Source organism: Spermophilus citellus (genome assembly GCF_964194105.1).
Source record: "Spermophilus citellus genome assembly, chromosome: 1".
In the NCBI taxonomy this organism is placed as follows: Eukaryota; Metazoa; Chordata; class Mammalia; order Rodentia; family Sciuridae; genus Spermophilus; species Spermophilus citellus.
Window position 1 is genome coordinate 152,233,299 of NC_138182.1, and position 15,485 is coordinate 152,248,783.

Sequence of the window (15,485 nt, forward strand, 5' to 3'; positions counted from 1 at the left end):
CACCCTGGTGGTCCAAGCCTGGCCCCTAGGGGTTCATAGAAAGACCCACTTTCTATTTATTCCAGGGTTCCCAGAGAAGCCGCTGAGTGGGCTGAGCACACCCCCCACACACACACAAGGCTTCAAGACTTCAGGCCTGGTTTGCTCCCCAGGGTTTTGCTAGATGAGCCCTGGGGGCTGCTCTCCATGGTTCCACGGCTCTGCTCAGCAGAGAAGATAACTTTCCCAAAAGTTGGATTTGGGATGGAAACCACCAGCAACCCTGCTCCAAGCCTCTGGCCCCAGCTGGACCCTCCCTCTGTAACCAGCCAGGCCTAGGGGCCTCCCTGCGACGGAGTCCTGTTTCCTAGATTAGTTCCCCCTTTCTGTGCCCCCTTCTGCAAACTTGGCAGAGGAGAAAGACTCCCCTGCAGCCTCAGGCCACCTTCCAGGGCACATAGTCACCCCAGTGGAACTCTGCCACCAAGAAGGCAAACTTTTACATTGTCATGCAAGGCCTTGTCCTTCCTTATTGTCTATTCTAGAACAGAAACTTGGCTGCATCTTTGCATAAGCAAAAGGCGCATTACAATGTATTTCCCCAAACAGAGAGCCCTTGGCCTCTCTCTGCACAGAGAAGGGCTGCGGCTTTGTACATTTTCCCTTAAGGTTTAAAGATTCCAGGATCAATTTCTCAGACAGGGCTCAAGGACATTGTCCCAGGGCTTCCCCTCCCCCTGCGGTCTGGGCAGAGAAGAGCAGCTTCTCCCTAGCCCACAAGTCTTGGGAACAGCAAGTCCCCTGGCTGGCATGGTGGGGAAGGCACCTAGCTGGGAGCCTCTGTCATTACATTACAGGGCATCACAGGCCTTTGCTGGGTCTCTTTTCCCATTTCCTATTATTCCACAGACTCCTTACTGAGCACCTACTGTGGGCTACATACTGTTGGGAACAGTTGTGGTAGGGGAGGCGTGCAAAGGCCCTGAGGTTGGGAGGGGAAGACTCTCTGTGCTGGGAAGGGCCTAGAAGAGGCAGCAGGGCCACTCCTCCTCGCCTCAAGGTCATGCCAAGGAGCTTCAATTTTATTCAAAGTGCAATGGGAAGGCCTTGGGTAGTTTAGGCAAGGGACCAACTGCCTTTCTCCTTGGAAACATTACTATGAGTTTTTTTATTTATTTTATTTATTTTCTCAAATGTTCTTCAGATATCTAAAGAATTCGGGGGCTGGAAAGGGAGTGTGGGAATTCCAGGCATGAACCATTGCACAAGCAACAGACAAGGGCAGACAGGCCTTGGAAGAATGCCAACTGAGCTGTCGGGAGTGCAGAGTCCATGGGGAAAGCAGCTGAAGTGGAGTGTGGAGAAGCCAGTGGGGGGGGGGGGCCCTTGGAGAGGACCCTGCGTGCCACACTGAAGGCTCTGGCTTGCTTCCAGAGGCACTGGGGAGCCATTGAGGATTTTAGGCAGAGGAAAGAGTAGGTCAGAGGAAGGAGTGGTGACCTTAGGGAAGAGTGGTTTTGGGAGGAGGGGAACAGGATACAAGGCAGGAAGTTACTGGGGAGTCCCTACCACCTGTCTCATCTGACAGCTGAGGTAGGAGGGGTCGGGGGAGGAGGCAGAGAGGATTGGAGGCTGCCTCCAGTCCTGTCTTTGTTGCTCTTTTTGCCCCGACTGTCAGCTCTCTCCTTGGCAGAAACGTAACGGTGTTCCTATTAAGGATCTGAGCGTTTCACTGGGAATTTTGCTAATTATTCCCAAGGATCCCAGAACCTCGGTGGGCCCTGCAGGGTGCTGGCCAGGGCTGGCTGCTTCAGTCCTTGCTTCTAAGCTGTATCGGAGCATCAATCAAGACTCTGGGGACTGTGGTACTTTTACATCTTCCTGAAAAGTAGGTGAAGCCCTGGACTGTGGGTGGGGGCACAGGTGGTAGCATCAGGGCGGTGGAGGACAAGTGTCTCGTTCACATACGCTTGAACCCTGCATGTCAGCCACTTATCTTTATATATCCAAATATGAGGATTGGGAGGCCAGATTATAGCAAAACCCTGAGTGCCTGTTTGTGCCTTCGTCTCCAGGCCACTGTGCCTCATGGGGATCTCACCCACAGGGAGGGCATGCTGCACCCAGGCAAGGGCTCCTGAGCAGGATTCCAGTGGGTCCCACCAATCCAGGTTGAAGGGAGAGGGATCAGCAGCCACCAAGAGGTCTCACTGCAGATAGCAAGACTGCACAGGGCCCTGCTCAGAGCCCTGTCTGAGCTGTGAACCCCTGTAGACAGGCAGAGGCTTCTTGGGGTGAAGAGAAGGAGAGATGCACACAGTCAGAGGCCAGAGGGCTGAGGGAGTCCTTGCAGGCAGGTCTTGGCTGTGAGCCTCCCCGGGGCCTGGCCACCTCCTCCCTGGCTGTCCCTGGGAACACTGCCAGGCATGCCCAGTGGATTTCTGAGTTGTCCGAGGCTTCTGGAGGCCAGAATCGAGGACTCCCAGCCCAGCAGAGGGAGTCTCTCCAGTTCTGGGGGCCCACACTTAGCAGCCTGACACTCTGGGTTTCTGGCCACCTCATCTCCTATCCCCAGCATCAAGTGGGCTTGGAAGTAGCCCTGCCCCTGCCCCTGAGTCTCCTGGAGCTTGGTGCTGAGTAGAAGGATCTCTGGGGTGGCTGGTCACCTCCTGATCCAAATCAGGAAGCAGGCTCAGACCAGCCTAATATCCAAGGACACAAGGCCACCTCTTGGGGATGAGAGCAGGGCCAGGGGAGCTGGAGAATCCTGTGCCCTGATGGGCAGGGAACCCAGAAGGACACTGGCCCTAAATCTTCTCCCTTCTTCTGGGAACAGGCAGCCTGTCCTTCCCAGGACCTCAGGTTCCCCATTGCCCAGCTCCATAATCATGATGATGTTCATGAGAGTTTTGAAGGAAAGTGAACGAGAGGTCATATTGTTGTGGAATCTTTCCAGGTGGGAGTCAGGGGTCACCTAAGAATGTGGCATGTGTTGAGAGCTAAAAGAGAGAACAAGTTAGCACAGTGAAACAGGGGTGGTCATCCTACCCATCCCCTCTCCAGTTTCCTGTCCACTAGGCTGTCTGACCACAGATTCAGAATATTACTTAGGGGGCTGAATGACCTTGAGATCTATTCCAGACTAGGCCTCCACTTGGCTTCCCCTGAGAAGAATGCCCCTCCCCCCTCTCTCTCCCTCCCTCCCCCCTAACTCCATATAGAACAAAGATGGACTGTCTCTATTTTCCTGCAAAAGGGGCAGGGCTAGGCAGGACTCAGGGTGTCCCAGGGATGTGTGGAAGGTGATCACATGCCCCCTACTCCAATCCACATCACTTTTCATATCTGTCCCTTCTCTCTACTCATCCCTGTATCTGAATCCTACACTCCCACATCTTCCCCTCAGTCTACTTTCCATTAAGAATCCAGAGTAATCTTTGCAAAATGTGATGTTATTATCTTTCCTTCCAAGCTCCATAGTCTCTGACTGCTCATTGAGTAGATTTGGAATCCTCCTGACCCATGTGGTCTGGCCTTAGTTCCCCCCTCCCACCTTTTCTTTCCACCTGCCCCTGTCCCATCTTTTCTGTGCCTAGAACCTGCTTCATTGCTTCCGACCCCAGGATGTTTGCACATGCTGTTCCTGCCAGGATGACCACCCCTGTTTTACTGTGCTAACTTGTTCTCTCTTTTAGCTCTCATGACATGCCACATTCTTAGGTGACCCCTGACACCTACCTGGAGAGACCCCACTATTGTGTAATCTTCAAAACCCTCTAGTTCACCTTTCCTTCAGAACCCTCATGAACATCATCCTGATTATGGAGCTGGTCAAGTTGCTTCTGAGGGCCAGTTCCACACTAGTTCTGCAGAACCTGAGAGCTAATACATGGTGAGGCCACCAGCTCTCTGCTGGGTCCCTGCCTGGGGCCATGGGGAAGGAGAGGGCATGCCTGAAATGCCTGGGTGGTTCTAAGCCCAGGGTATGGTCAACTCAGTTTGAGAAGTCCCACTGAGGACCTGATCCTCTTAGGTCATCTCTGCCTGGGGGCTTGATACACTTGGCAGGGTCAGTGCCTGCCCACCGAGGCTCAAACACGGGGAAAAATGTAGCTTTCGTCAGTTCTAATGTCTGACGTTGCCCTCAACCCTGGCACCCAGATAGAAAAGTCCTGGTCCATGAAAAGTAGCTCAGGCCCTTAATATTTAACAGTTCTTAGAGGGATGAGCACCCAGTGACTGGGGAGGCTGAGGAGGATTGCAAATTTGAGGCCAGCCTCAACAACTTAGTGAGACCCTGCCTCAAAATAAAAAATAAAAAGGGGTGGGCATGTACCTCAGTGGCAAAGCACCCCTGGGTTCGATCCCTAGTACCACAAAGTAAAAAGAATAAAAAAAACAAAAACCTGTGGAGGAATGTCATGAGGTCAAAGTTAAGCCCTGTATCAGTCAGCGTTCCATTTGCTGTGACAAAAATACCTGAGATAGTCAACTTACAAGGAGGAAAGATTTACTTTGGCTCCTAGTTTCGGAGGTTTCAGTCCATGGCCTCTTGGCCCCCATTGCTTTGGGCAGAACGTCATCGTGGGGAGCTTATGGAACAGAGCTGTTCACCTCATGGCAGCTGGGAAGCAGTGAGAGAGAGAGAGACAGACAGTCAGACACAGACAGACAGACACAGGAAGGAACTGGAGTCTCAATATGCCCTTCAAGATTAAGCCTCAGTGACTTAACTTTGTCCCACCAGGCCCCACCTCCTTAAGATCCCACCCCCTCCCAGGGGCACCAGAGGCTGGCGACAAGCCTTTAGCGTGTGGTCCTCTGGGAGACATTGAAGATCTAAAGCATAGCAGGCTCTGACTCAGGACTTGCCTTCGTGTGCTTAGGCCCGTGTAACAAATACCACAGACAAGGCCACTTAAATGACAGGTGTTTATGTCTTACAGTTCTGGAGACTGGGGATTCCAAGATCAAGGTTGCCAGCCAATTTGGTTTCCTGGGGAGGACCCTTTTCTTGGTTTGCTGATGGCCAGTGTCTGCTATGTCCTTACGTGGAGGGGATCGGGGAGCAGAGAAGAAGCAAGCTCTCTGTGTCTCTTCCCATAGGGCATTAATCCCATAATGAGGACTCTCCTCTCATGACCTAATTCTGGTTACCTCATAGATACCTCCCAATCTATCACGTTGGGGATAAGAACTTAAACATATGAATGGGGTGGGGCATTTGTCCCCTGTCCCTGGGTGGGAGTGTGTGCACAGCTTGGCTTGCCCCAGCATGCTCTTGGGGTGAAGGGGTTGGTCCTCTGCGGCTGCCATACCAGCGGGTCTGCCTCCCAACCCCTGTAGACTAGCACTACCTGGGTCCTCTCTAAAACATGGCGGTAGAGGCCCCAGCACCAGGTAGGCAGCAAGTCACCCCCCGCTGTATCCTGCCCAGGCATTCCTGGGGTACAGGGGACCCCATGCTTCTGCTCACACAGCTGGGAGCTGGGTCACCCTCTCCTTCTTGCTCATGACTGAAACGTGTCCAGCGTCCATCTGGGCTCTCAGAAGCCACCTCCTATTGATACAGACCTGTCCCCTCTCAGAAACCAAACAGCAGCTGAGCTCCAAAGCTCTCTGTTTTCCCTTCCTTCTTGACAGGCTGTTTTCTATTCTCCCTCCCCAACTCCCAACTTGAGACGGGACCATGGGGGCTGGAGTAGAAGGACTGAGGGGAAGCCCAGCCACTCTCTCTCCTCCCCTCTCCTGTCCCTTCCAGCTGCCGTGAGATGTCCCTGGCCTTGGTGGTTCCTGTACTATGAATGCTCTGAGTCCAGTTGGCCAGGCTTTGCTCATCACAGATAAAGCAATACTTTGGAAATTTAGAAAAACTCCTTTCTCTTTTAAGAAAAACTGTCTTTTAAGGCTAAAACTAGACTTTAAAAAATCTAGTTAGAACCTCAAAATTGAGCAAAGTCATCTGTGGTTTAGGGGGTGTGCACCCTGCCCTCAGGACCTCCTGGGGGAACTGCAGGGCAATATGGTTTACCAGCAGTGAAAAATACAGTTTCAGTTTTCGCAAATATCATTCCATTGTATGTGGGTGAAAATTGAATCCTCACAACAACTTGGTGAGATGAAGACTGTTATTCTGATTTCCCAGAGGAGGCCAGCAGGCAATGTGTGAGCAGGCAAGATACCAGGGCACGTGGAGGGCCTCCCCCGGCCTCCACCTCTTCAGCTGCATGTGATGAGGCAGGCATTTGGGCATCTGGTAGGTGTCCCTCAGGGCCCAGCATCCCTCCTGCCCAGGGGGCAGGCACAGGGAACTCAGGTCAAGTCGCTGAGTCCCAGTGACCATCTGACCTGCACTCCCACAGGTCTGATCAGTTGCCCCTTCCCTACAGGAAAGGAAGGTAAAGAGGGGGAGGAACCAAGTTATGACCAGAAGTAGACAGTCTACGCCAGGAAGTTCCCAAGAGGGGCTGGTGTTGGGCTGGATGGTGGCATCAGCTGGGGCCCAGCCAGCTTGTTAACTCTGCACTCCAATTGGGGCCATTTTTATCCACAGCAACTCTGACAGCAGCCACCGGGTTCCTTGTCTCATAGGCCTGGTGTGCCTCCCCATCCCATCCATCATGATTTGCTTTTCCTTGTTAACTCTCAGATTTCCTGAGGTAGCTTCCTGTTGTTTATAGATAGGAATTACAGTCGCTCAGACAGACATCCTAAAACTTGGGGTGCAGAGCATGTTCAGCACCAGCCTGAGGTGGCCCTGGATTTGGGAGGTGCATCCGTGATGACACTAGTAGATTTATTATTCTCTTAACAAGTATTTCTTGAGTGTCTGCCCTATGTTACTCTGTCCTGAAGCCCGGGCACATGAGGAGGGAAAATATGGATTTGGAACAGCTGTAGTCTACTGATAGAGGGTTCAGGAAGTCATGGGCCACCAGTGCTCCATGTGGAGCAGGTCGGAGCTGGGGAGGCCCTCCCAGGAGGAAGTAACTCCTGGATTAGCCTTAGGAGAAATAGGGTTTAGTTAGCCAATGAAGGAAGTCACAGTGAGGGGGCTGTTCCAGCCAGGATCCTGAGTGTGTGCCCTAGGAAGACAGGGATGGTGTTAGTTGGGAAGGAAGCCTCTAACACTCAGGGCCTAGGGCTAACCTGACCTGTGTTTTGGAAAGGTCATACTGGCTGCATTGTGGAGTGTGGGAACTCATTTCCTTTTTTGTGCCATGTACCCTTTTGACATCTGGAGAAGTCCATGGGCACCTGCTCAGAATGATATTTTTAAATGCAAAAAATGTAAAATACATAAGAGTAGTGATAGAGTGTCTGTTAGCATGCCCAAGGCCCTGGGTTTGATCCTTGGACTGCTCCCTCCCACCCAGAGAAAGAGAGAGAGGAGAGAGTGAAATAGTGCTGTAGTGAGCACACCTCTCAAAACAAAACAAGAGAAGCACATTTATGATTTTGTAATAACTACATTTATCATTAACAAAGTAGATCTGGTGGTAGGGTCTCAAATGATCCCCATTTCCAAATACAATCATCCTTCAGTACCTGCAGGGATGGTTCTGGACCCTCTTCGATGCTCCGGTCCTTTATATAAAATGGCACAGTGCTGGTGCAGAATCTCCCCCCATCCTCCCATATACTTTAAACCATCTCTAAATGACTTGATAATACCTGACATGAGGTAAATGACAAATTAATAGTTGTTAGTCTGTAGTGTTTAGGAAATAATGACAAGGTGGGGGAATCCGTACCTGTTGAGCAACTTTTTTTCCCAGATATTTTTGATCCACCGTTGGGTGAATGCATGTGTGTGGAACCTGTGGACACGGAATGCAGTGCTGACCGTAGCAAGGTGCATAGGTAACATGGCATCAGCAGCAGTGACAACTGTGGAGTGGTTTCTGTGGTGGACAGTCCAGGTACTGCTCGTGCTGCTGGTGTTTGTTGCCTATTTTCATTCTTAAAGGAAAAGCTGGGTTTTGGTTGGAGGCTATGTCAAATATGGAAGTCAGTCTCCTGGTCCAAGTTCAAGCTCCAGGTGAAAAAATCCCAGGGATAGCTGGTAGGGGTCTCTTAGAAGACAGCTATCAGAATCCAGGCTGGTGGTGCTGGCTGTAAGGATCGGGTGGGAGGAGGCAGGAAGTGGAGGGATAAATTAGACTGGATGGCAATGTCTGTGCAAAGTGCAGAAAGAAGAATGAATGGGGCAGTGTACCCTGGGTTCTCACCTGGGGGCTGATTGACTTAAGATGCCATTTGCAAAACCAGAGCTGGTCTTTGGGCATGGGGTTCCTGCTGATGTCTCCCTGGTTGTCTTTCAGGTCAACGAAATCTATCATGACGAGTCCCTGGGGGCCCACATCAATGTTGTCCTGGTACGGATTATTCTGCTGAGCTATGGGAAGGTGAGTGACTACTGTGAACTGGGTCCTGCCTACCAGGCACAGTCTCTGCTCTCTTGGAGTGAATGGGGCTGGAGAGTGAGGCATGGCCCTCTTTTGAGAGTGTTTTCTCAAACTGCCCTGTCTCTCCCAGACACCCTGTGGTTCTATAAGTAACGAGAAATTTGTGAGCCGTTTCATCCCTGATTCCTTATACCTTGACTCCAGGTTTTAAAATGTAGATTTTGTTATCATTCAGCAATGGTGAGGCCAACAGATCAGAAGACTCCTCCCATTGAAAAGGTAGTTGTTACAGACCTTAAGAGATAGATGCATGCTGAACCCTGGGTGACCACCTTGGAAAGCACCAGGTGGGCCACAGGGCAGAGGGAGTCGAGGAAAAACTGGCAAGAGCTTCTGTTCTGGTCTCTGCAGGAAAGACCAAGGCAGGTAGGGTAAGCAGGCTTAAGAGTGGCCAGTTTGAAGAATTATAGAAGATTCTGGAACATAAGAGCTGTACCAAGTTGTCTGATACCTGACCCTGGGGTGATTAGGACAGGTGGATAGTAACCCTGAGTGTACAGTCTGATAAAGGAGGTGGTCAGAGATATGGGCTCTGGATCAGTTGGTTTTCACATGAAAGATGCCCTGAGTTGTTTACTACCTCTAGGAATTGGCAATCCTGGAAGGAACAGTCCCTTCAGGGTTAGCAGTGCCTCAGATGTCAAAGCATCAGAAATCATGGTTCTTACACCTCCTACTTTGACTCCTGACTGTGTCTAAAATCTGTGCTGTCCTCTCCTTGTGCCTTATATCTTCTGCTGAGCCCTCTTGACCTACCTCCCTCTGCTTGTTATTGAACTTGGAAGCCTCTTTCCTGGCAGCATGCATGGGTCCCTGAGGGACAGTGACCTGAAACAGAAAGATAAGAGAATGCTATGCAGAGAAGACGATGAGGAAGGGGGGTACCCTGTACCAGCGTGGAACGCACTTTGCATGTGTTAACAAGGAAGATGGGGAGGTGCACACTATGTCAGTCCCCATTTATAGATAAGGACCCTGGGGCTTAGTGCGAGTCAGCTGCACACCCAGGTGAGTGGCAAGGGCCATCGAGCTCTTCAGAAGTTGAGTTTCTCACACGGGTAGCCAAATTCTAGAGTTTGTGGTCTGATTCAGTGTGTGGAAAAGTCACTTGTAATATTAGATCAAATGCACTAGGCATGGGAATATAAAAAGGGTTAACACTTCTGCTCAAAGACAGAGAATGTCACCCCCCCCCCAAATAAAATGAAACTTCACACAACTTACATTGCACAAGGGCAATGAAGGGCTCATGAGGCAGACTGTATCCCAGAAAAAGTAAACCTCAAGCCTACTCTTCTTTCATCCTCAAACTTTGTTGCTTTTTTAAAAAAATTAAATTATTTATTTATATTCTAATTTGTTATACATGATGGCAGAATGCAATTCATTTCATATTATACATATAGAGCACAATTTTTCAAGTCACTGATTGTTCACAGAGTATTTTCACACCATTCATGTCTTCATACATGTACTTAGGGTAATGGTGTCCAACTCATTCCACCATCATCAAAATTTGTCACTTTAAAGGATCTGAAGGCAGCCACAGGAAGGATACTAGTTATGGATCTATATGCACTCCAAGAGAACATAAAATATTCCAAAGCAAATCTTTATAACAAAGAAGACATTGTTGTAAACCTAACTGTGGGACTGCTTAATGCCCATCAGGTTCTTTAACAGATGACTTGTTAAAAGGCATAGCAATATTGTGAATAAAGCAAAATTAGTAGTTAGATCATCTTTTCCCTTGCCCTACAGAAAGATATGTCTTCCTTTTGTGGAATCATAGAACATTTAAAGATCACAGAAGTATTTTAGGTCATAAAGAAAATTGTAGTAATGATTTTTCTACAGCAAAACTGTTTAGGTTTGACTAAATGCTTCTGACGTGGGGATGGTGGGGAGATAGGGGACAATTTATAAACCTAAACAATATAATCCAGTTGGGATTTTTTTAAAACTTACTAGAAGGGAAAATTTTAGAACTGCAGTTGCTTGCAATTTAGAAAACTTAAAAAACAAAACAAAACAAGACTACCACATATCAAAAGGGGAGGTGACTAAAGCTGTATTCACAGGCAAATTCATAGGTGTTTTCTAAAGTCACACATTAGAGAATGAAAACAAGTTAGCCCTGCATTTAACTCAAATTAGAACAAATTTCAACAACAACAAAACCAAAAATCTTAGGAAAACAAAAATAAGAAAATAGTTCAGAAAAAAGCAGAAATCAACAAATTAAAGAATAGAAATAAGAGAGTCAATCAAGGAGAGAATTTGGGCAAAAGTTAACCTCTGGCATATTTAATTTAGATTTAAAAAAAAAGAGAAGAGATGCAAACTAAAAGATCAGAAGGGACATGTGCACAGTTGGCCTCCTATATCTGTGGGTTTGTCATCCACAGATTCAACCAACCCCCCAATCAAAAATATTTTTTAAAAGTTGGATCCATACTGAACATGTACAGACCTTTTGTCCTTGTCTTTATCCCTCAGATCAATACAATATAACAACTTTTTACATGGCAGTTGCATTGTATTAGATATTATAAGTAATCTAGAAATGATTTAAAGTATACAGGTATGTGGGTTATATGCAAATACTCTGCCATTTTATATAAGGAACTTGAGCATTTGTGGATTTTGGTGTCCTTGGGGATCAATCCTGAAAACCAATCTCTGTGCATACCAGGGGAAACTGGTAACCTGGGATGACCGTAACCTACACAATACTTCATCTGGAAGAAAAGAGAGCACTCAGGGCCGTCAGCCCCACTAGGAGGCTGTTGGAACATTCTCATGTCCAGCCATACAGACATCTTTGGACTCTCCCCACATATCTCCCTCTCCAGACTGGGCCCATTCCAGCTCTTCTGTTCCTAGCTGGTGTCTTAGGAATTTTCAGGTCTTTGGCATGAGAGAAGGGCATATTTATATCTCCATTCAGAAGTTTCTGGAGAAAGGAAAACAGTGGCCTTGACATGCGACTTTTGACAGCTTTGGGTATAGGAGCAATATTGGGTACCAAAAAATGAATAGGGTGAATTTCAGAATTTGTATTTACACGGTATTGTATTACCTTGCTGAATAATTGCTTGCAGATGAATAAGAGTGCTGGCAAAAATAGATGATCTGACCTCTCTAGATAAGCAATTGTAAGATAGTTTTGAAAATAGCGAAGGACTTGAATTTTCTCCATGGTCATGACGCTTGTGCTTGCACATCCTGGGGAAGGAAGGGGAGAAAAATAGTCCTGTGGATTGGGCTTGGTCTCGAGTGGTAGCTTATATTCCCACTTGATTGCTCCCATATTGATTAAAAGGAAAGACTTGGAAATCCTCACTGGATTCCAAAATCTCTGTGTTAGGGACTTGGAAATCCTGGGAAAACTGAGGATTTCCTGGGGGGAGGGGAGATGTGAGAATTTCAAATTTGACTCTAGAAAATATAGAACACATCCTAAATACCACAACCATGAAGGGAACTTAAATTCTTTACCATTTGAGAAGATATCTTAAAGTCATCCCTATATAGAGTCAGCTCATTTCTTTTTGCCAACGCAGTCTTATTTAATGCAAGAAATTATTCAGTGAGGATGATACAATACCATATAAACATACATAATATTCTGAAATCGACTGAGTTCAATTTTTTTGGTAGTCAGTGTGATCCAAGCACCCAAAAGCTGCCATTGGTAGTATGCCCACATCAACCGCACACCTGTCTCACTTCTAAAAATAGATATAAAACCCCTAAGGCACTAAGAGTTTAATTGAATGATGCACGAGGAGAGAATTCCACCATGATGAAATAGGGCTTATTCTATGAATGTGGGATTGTTTAATATCAGGAACTCTATTTATATAATTCGTTGCATCAATATGCTAATGACAGAATTTCATGTATACTTTTTGGAGGGTTTCTATGTGTAATATGCTGTTCTAGGAGTAATCGTGAGCAGTCCCTGTCCTGGGGGACTGCTTCCAGAGGGAGATGTAGATACGGAAACAACTGCAACAGAGGAGCTCGGGACTCCTCGGAGGAAATTTGGGGCAGGCAATCCTTACTCACAAGGTCAGGGAAAGCAACCAGAAGAAGTGACATGTTAGCTGAGGACTAATGGTGGATTCCTGTGTGAAAGGGGAAAGACCCAGCAGAGGGATGTTGTGAGTTCCAAGGCTGGAAGGGGAGAGAGAGCAGCACGTGCTGCAGGAACAGAGAGCAGCAGAGTTTGGAGGGACGGATGCAATGATGGGAACAGCAGGTGCTGACACTGACGAAGTCAGGAGCAGAATACAGGGGTCCTGCACCTCCTGCCATGGAGTTTGGCTTTCCCATGAGGGAAACTTTAAACAGAGCGACATGATCTTATCTTTGTTTCTAACAAGACCCTTGGACTTCTGTAAGTGTCACTGCCAGGTGGGAGCAGTGACATAGGAGTTGCCATTGCCATCAAAGGGGAAGTTGATAGCACTGTGATGTGCCCCTCTTGCCAGAGGCCAAATCAACAGGGCTGCCTGATTTGGGGTTTGAACCTCTATAACCGTGAGCTAAATAAACATTTTCTGTTTATAAAGTTAGTTTCCTCAGGTATTTTGTTATAGTGATGCAAAGCTGACTAATATGCGTACTCAACATGGAGGACACAAGAGGAAAAGCTGGAATGGGGAGAAACTCGAGAACACAAGAGGATAAACTGATGAGTTCAGTTGAGAAGTGCCATGTTGGAGGTGCCTGGTGCCATCCCAGTGAAGCTGGCCAGGAAGAGGTTGGCACATGGGTCTGGAACCCTTAGGGAAATTTGGACCCTGGAGATACAAGATGGGAGCTATTTGCACAGAGGAGCTTGCTGAGTGATGGGACAGCTGAGAAGAGACCCTAGGGACTCCCCCAAGATAACAGAGACAGATTGGCAGATCAAGGAGGTGACTGGAAGCTGAGAGGGTGTGTTGTTTTTAAAAATTTGAGAAAACTAGTGACAGATGGTAGCATGACAATCAAACTTTTATTTAAAGGTGGAAAGAGCAGCACATTTGGTTAAAAGTGTTCTGCACAGCCGACACTTTGGATGTGAATAGATGTTTACCCAGGAAAATAGAAGGTTGAATGATGCTTGCAAAACAAAGGAAAGCAGGTATTCCCAACACCAACATCTCCCAGAGGCTTGGCTGTGGGAATGTGCATGGTGAATCTCCAAGAGACGGATTGGCACGTGTCATTTCTCCAACTTGTGCTCAGTGGGACCCTTTTCCTCAGGTAATCAACATTCTTCAGAACTTGCTTTGGGAAACTGTGCCTTGGTGGCAGTGGCAGTGCCATTGGAAATATTGACTTGTTACTGTGGTTCTGGAAAGGCTAGACAGTTTTATATGACATGAAACAAATGGTGGGAAAGAGCAGACACAATTCTAATTGCTGGTTGCTGTTAATGATGTGCCAAGAAAGCCCAAAGGAATCCATTGTAAAACTTGTAGAGTTAATAAGAGTTTAGTGATCTGGCCAGATACAGTCACGCATCACTCCAGGATGGGCACATTCTGAGAAATGCGTTGCTAGGTGATTTTTGTTGTTGTGCAAACATCATAGTCCACTGACACAACTCAGATGACCATGACATCACTAGGCGATACAATCTCACGGGACCACCATCATATACAGGATCCATCATTGTGGTGCATGACTCTATTAGATAATTATGCAAAAACCAAGAACTTCTATGTGAACCAACAACAGTCCGCTAGTAGGGATAACAGGAAGAGAAAAGTTCTCTGAACCATAGTAACCAGACATGCAAAAATACCCGGAATGGTGCTGGCCAAACAGATAAAGGACCTATAGAAAGAATATTGCACATTGTTTATAATAGGAAAAAAGTGAAAATAAATAAAGAGACACATGTTGCTCTTCTGGGAAGAGTGGATATAGTGGAGAGGTTGATTTCTCTCAGATGAATAATTGGAAATTTGATGAGGTTGATTTTTCTCAGATGAATAATTGGAAATTGGATGAAATGTTCCTGAGGTTCATTTAGAAACATGATAGTCAAGAATGACTGAGAAAGCCTTGAAAGCCAAGGAAATAGAAAGAGACTTACTCCAAACATCTTGTAAAGGGAAAATAATTGAAATAATACTGTATTTGCATAAACGTGAACAGACAGATCTGTTGAATAAAGTAGATAGCTGAAGATATCCCTCCCATACCTAACTTGTGATAAATAAAAGTGGGATGGTTATTGAGCATGAAATGTTATTAATAGTAAAATTAATAATGTATGGTAAATGTAAGCCAGTAACTTTCCACTATTTAAGTTGCATGAATCAAGAAGAACATACTGATTGTCAAATGCTGTCTAAGCCTAAACTCAGTAGAAGGAAATGTAAAGGGAAGGACAAATGCGCTTCAAGAGTTAAGATAGAAGACTTTTGTCAAAAACACAATTCAAAGGCAAACAAATTCAGAAAAACTCCAAAATGACAGAGATATCCTAATATATGAAGAGCTCATAAATCACAGGAAAAACAAAATTGTCAAAAGAGGTAAGCAGTTAGTTAATAGAAGAAAAGAAACTCCAATAGAAAATATCTAACTTTACTATTAATCATTGAAATAAGAGAATGTGCCATTTTGAAAGCACCAATTGCTCTTAAGAATACAAAGTGTGTGTGTGTGTGTGTGTGTGTGTGTGTGTGTGTGTATGAGTATGGGTGTGGTGTTCTGCTTGTTTGGATGAATAAATGGGCACTTTTCTGGGAGAAGTATATAAATATGTAGACATTTCTAGAGCAAAAGGTGACAACATTTATCATTGCCTTCAGAAAGATTCTTGAGGTTCGTACCCAGTCACTCATTTGTATTATTCTCTCCCAAAACAGTATCATAGCTGTGCACCACGTTTTCGGAACAAGACACCTGTCAGGGCCTTATTTCTAAATGTAAATGACAAGAGTCAACCTATTGCTCAATAGTAGAGGTCTAGTTAAATAAATCATCATAAATCTATATAGAAGAATATTAGGCTGCCAATAAATCACA

The 15,485-nt window shown here is 46.5% G+C and overlaps 1 protein-coding gene across 1 annotated transcript in view; it reads left to right on the top strand.

Moving 5' to 3' along the window:
* The window catches only part of ADAMTS2 (ADAM metallopeptidase with thrombospondin type 1 motif 2), a 243,360-nt gene that overhangs the window by 163,185 nt on the left and 64,690 nt on the right, over positions 1 to 15,485 (top strand). Inside the window, exon 5 of the mRNA XM_081282228.1 lies at positions 8,304 to 8,387. Within this exon, the coding sequence (XP_081138354.1) occupies positions 8,304 to 8,387 (84 nt within the window). The remainder of the gene's footprint in view (positions 1 to 8,303; positions 8,388 to 15,485) is intronic.